Genomic DNA, 4,154 nt, shown 5'->3' with positions numbered 1-4,154 from the left:
TTGTCATTTTTGGGGGAATTTTATTGACTCTCACTGGCGCAGAAAAAAAAGGAATAAATAGCATTGAAAGTCGAGGTTGATGTATATCTTAACAGTAACAGAGTAGATTCTAACTCCTCATATTCCTCAGACGAGAGCTTCGGTTCCCCATGACATCATTCTAAATGGGGGGGGGGGGGGGGGGGGGGGATTTTGGTGGGGGTTTTCTTATTGGTTTTTATTTTTTTCCCAAAGCAAAGGAGGGCATCGTCGTCATGATCCCGCCCAAACTCAGCTCCCTCGGCCAATGGGAGCGCCATAGAGTGATGACGTCACTCGAGGGCGGCCGCCGCGTGCAACACGTCAGCTGTTTCCTCCAGCTCCTCCGCCGCCTCCTCCGTCTCCAAAGATTCGACAAACTCCGCCCCAAGCTCCGCCTCCAACTCCGCCTTCACCGCAGCTTCAAGCTCCGCCTCTTGTTCCGGAGTCAGCTGGACTTCCCCGGCGTCATCAGTGGGCGTGTCCTCTGTCGTGTCGTCACTTGCAGCTGGGGCGGAGCCATCATCAGCGGCCGTGGAGTCATCGCGGCGGCCGAAGATATTGGGAGGGGCATACGGGCCTTCCAAGTCGATGTTCTGTTTGGACGTACATACATGTATAATGCATGATATTGAATATATAGATCTAGTTTTTTGATAGGTCGAATCTCACTTATACATTACACACCCGCATACACACACACATATAATATATGCATGCATGCTCACACGTAGGACCTACAAACACACAAACACGCACACACGCATACCCGCATCATTACTTTATCAAAATTAGATCATTTTTTGCATAATTTCTGATTAATTTCTTTATCATTCTTTGATTAACAGAATCGCATAATTTCACATTTTTTGGGCTGAGTTTGCATAATTTCAGAATTTTTCTTGCATAAAACGACGGGGACAGATGTATTAAATACAATGACAATAAGATGAGGCTGTGAATGGAATACATTATTATTATTTTTCCATCGTGATCGAACAAGAAAGACAAAAAAAAACCAACAAAAAACCCAACCCCCCAAAAAAACACACCAAACAAACAACAACAACAAACAAACAAAACAAAACAAAACAAAACAACATCATGTGGCAAAAACAAAAATCACAAACAAACAAACAAATCTTTAAAATGTTTAACCGAGCACTAAATCTATTCGTCTCAAAACACTAAACGAATATATTATGGGTTTTAGTTTTAGTAGGTATTTTACGGCACTTGCAACACAATAAGGTCATTTAAGTGCCGAAAAATATATGGGTAGTGCGTGTAAGTCAGTCAGTAAAAATCTTTGAAACATACAGACACATAGTTAAACAGTTTCTTAAAGGCTTCATTATTTAACGTATACTTTACCTCAAGGCTTTTCTTTCCCCAGTAGCGCTTGTTCACCAGATCATCATCACTTCTCTTTCCCCAGTAACGTTTGTTCACCAGATCATCATCACTTCTCTTTCCCCAGTAACGTTTGTTCACTAAATCATCACTTCTCTTTCCCCAGTAACGTTTGTTCACCAAATCATCATCACTTCTCTTTCCCCAGTAACGTTTGTTCACCAGATCATCATCGCTTCTTTTTCCCCAGTAACGTTTGTTCACCAGATCATCATCACTTCTCTTTCCCCAGTAACGTTTGTTCACTAAATCATCACTTCTCTTTCCCCAGTAACGTTTGTTCACTAAATCATCATCACTTCTCTTTCCCCAGTAACGTTTGTTCACTAAATCCTGTAAAAGACAGAACAAGGAAATACATGAATAACAAACTAAAGTATAAAATATGGCCGTAACCCAAAATCTATTTCCGTGTCCATTTTTGAACTTCCTTTTTAGATTAAACATCTATTTTGATAGGTGTAATGTCCCTTGCACACTTGGCGCGTTCATATCGGAGAAGGAAATACATGTATCATTCGCATAATTAATGTCTCTTTTCCTTTTCTGTTCTCTTATTCTCTCATCCTGATCTGTCACCTCTTTTTATAACCAGCCCCCCCCCCTCCCCTCCCCCCTCTCCCGAACTCCTGCCCCACGCTCTGGCCTCCACTGAACTCCTCCCCCTTTTACTCTTGGCTCTTTCTACTGATCTCCTGGTTCTTTCTTACTACTGTCTTTAAACCACCCCCGCCCCCCGCCCCCCTGATCCAAGGGTAGGTAGAATCCAACGCCTAGCCTTCTCGGATTTGGGCGAAACAATGTCGGAGGTCCGGTCGTGTGCAAGTTGCGCATGTTAAAGATCTCTTGGTGATTCTAAAATCGATAAGAGTAGGCTTCGGCTGCCACCAGGGCAACATCAAATATTCCTACCAAAACTGAATGTACTCCTGTCAGTATAAAAGCATATTATAATAATAATAATAATAATATATAGAGTACCTTCGAAATAGGAATGTGGCTGCCTGATGGCAAGGGGTCCTACTATGAAGGAAAAATTGTCACATACACATACTTAAAACTCAGTTGTACTACAGGTTGAACCAGCAGTCTACTGCCCCTGATATCTAGCGGTGAAACGCAAAGAAGAAAAAGAAGAAGAAGAAGAAGAAGAAGAAGAAGAAGAAGAAGAAGAAGAAGAAGAAGACCGTGACCAATACTTAAAAAGTCTTATTTTGTCACGATGCCGCCGTGAAACCAGGCGCTCGTCAATTCTTGGAAAAGAGCTATTATTAGTATACTCATAGAGTTTGTTCATTCTCCTTGCTTTTGATGAACAATAATATTCATTTATACTGAATAGAAGTCGGCATGAAAATTGAAATTGAAGGGGTGGAGGTTGCCTGGTTTCAGAGGCAAAATTAACGAGAGAATGGTTGCCAGAGTTTACTGACTTCCAAAGCTTGAGTGTCTTGGAGACTGCAAATTTACATTTTCCTCCTCTTTTCTGTAAAATCCATACATCATTGTATTTTTAAATAATAAAAAGGGTTACCCCTTTAAAAAAAAACAACTGATAAAAGTTGCCTGTTCAGCAGCTAGGAATATGCCGGTTTCTTTGACTTCATTATAATTTTGACGAGCGCGTGGTTTCATCATGACGCCACACAATCTTATTCCTAGTCTTATCTGTTAAAGGTTAGCTTTCAGTCGCCTTTTATGAAAATGGCAATGACAATGAAAATCTTTATTCATGTCACAGGGAGAAATGTATCTTGGTCGTTTGCAACGGCAGTGAAATGCTGCAACGGTTAGATGCACTCAGGCATACACACAACAAGACTTAGGTAAACAGGTTTTATGGGTTTTAGAAAATCATATGTGAGGCAGCGGGGTGGAATCAGGCTTTCGTCAAAATAATCAAAATGAAAAAACCTGCATTTTCCCGCAGGTTTGTGAATTTTTATCAAATTTTAGTTTTTTGGCTCAACACCTTTCATGCTCAATACAGAACTCATTTCTAGGTGGATTTTTCTGAAAAACGCTGATTTAAGGCACAAAAATGTAAATTTTCAGTTACCAAGGACTTTTAAGCTAAAGTAATAACTAATCTTTGGCGGCCATGTCCCACTAATTCTGCCTCTGAAAATAGGTGACCCCACCTCCTTCATTCACAAATATCTCGACTTGCATTCAAGATCAATGGATATTTTTTTCCTACAAAGACAAGTGAACACGCTTTAAGGTGATACCAATAACTTTACATGCCCAACAATTGACGAGAGCCTGATTCCACCACGCTGTCTCACATATTTCAGTCTACAGCCAAACCTACTCTAAGGACAACCTGTCCAAGACAATCACCTGAGCAAACGACCACTTCCCTTCCTACCCCCGGGTTCAGCGGTTAGTTCCATCTCCGTTTTAGCCTTTGAGCAAGGCAAATTTTTTCTCTCCCCCCCCCCCCCCCCAACCACCAACGCACCCTATTTTTGCAAGGTTTTTTTTCTAATGTTATATTGACACCGTCTAAAAAAATCCACTTGACTTAGACAAATATAATATTATTTATCTTATTTATCTTCTTCACCGTGGGTGGCCAGCTTGAAAATATGGACTGTGTCATGGTACAGTTGATAGGGTATTGTTGGACTCGGTATATTCTGTTTCTCTATTTGCTTCTCTTTCTCGGTCTCTATGTTCTATCACTCTTTCTCTCTCTCTCTCTCTCTCTCTCTCTCTCT

At 41.0% G+C, this 4,154-nt stretch overlaps 1 protein-coding gene across 1 annotated transcript; it reads right to left on the bottom strand.

Moving 5' to 3' along the window:
* On the bottom strand, positions 1–1,766 carry LOC101849960 (uncharacterized protein PF11_0207; the record flags this gene model as incomplete). Its single annotated transcript, XM_005107813.2, is given in 2 exon segments — positions 1–614; positions 1,393–1,766. Coding segments are annotated over 2 exon segments (677 nt in total), but the record flags the coding sequence as incomplete, so codon positions are not given.
* Between the last annotated feature and the right edge of the window lie 2,388 nt (positions 1,767–4,154).

Source organism: Aplysia californica, unplaced genomic scaffold, assembly GCF_000002075.1.
Source record: "Aplysia californica isolate F4 #8 unplaced genomic scaffold, AplCal3.0 scaffold00634, whole genome shotgun sequence".
Taxonomy (NCBI): domain Eukaryota; kingdom Metazoa; phylum Mollusca; class Gastropoda; order Aplysiida; family Aplysiidae; genus Aplysia; species Aplysia californica.
Note: the sequence above shows the minus strand (reverse complement) of the source record. Positions and strands in the feature narration are given on the sequence as shown.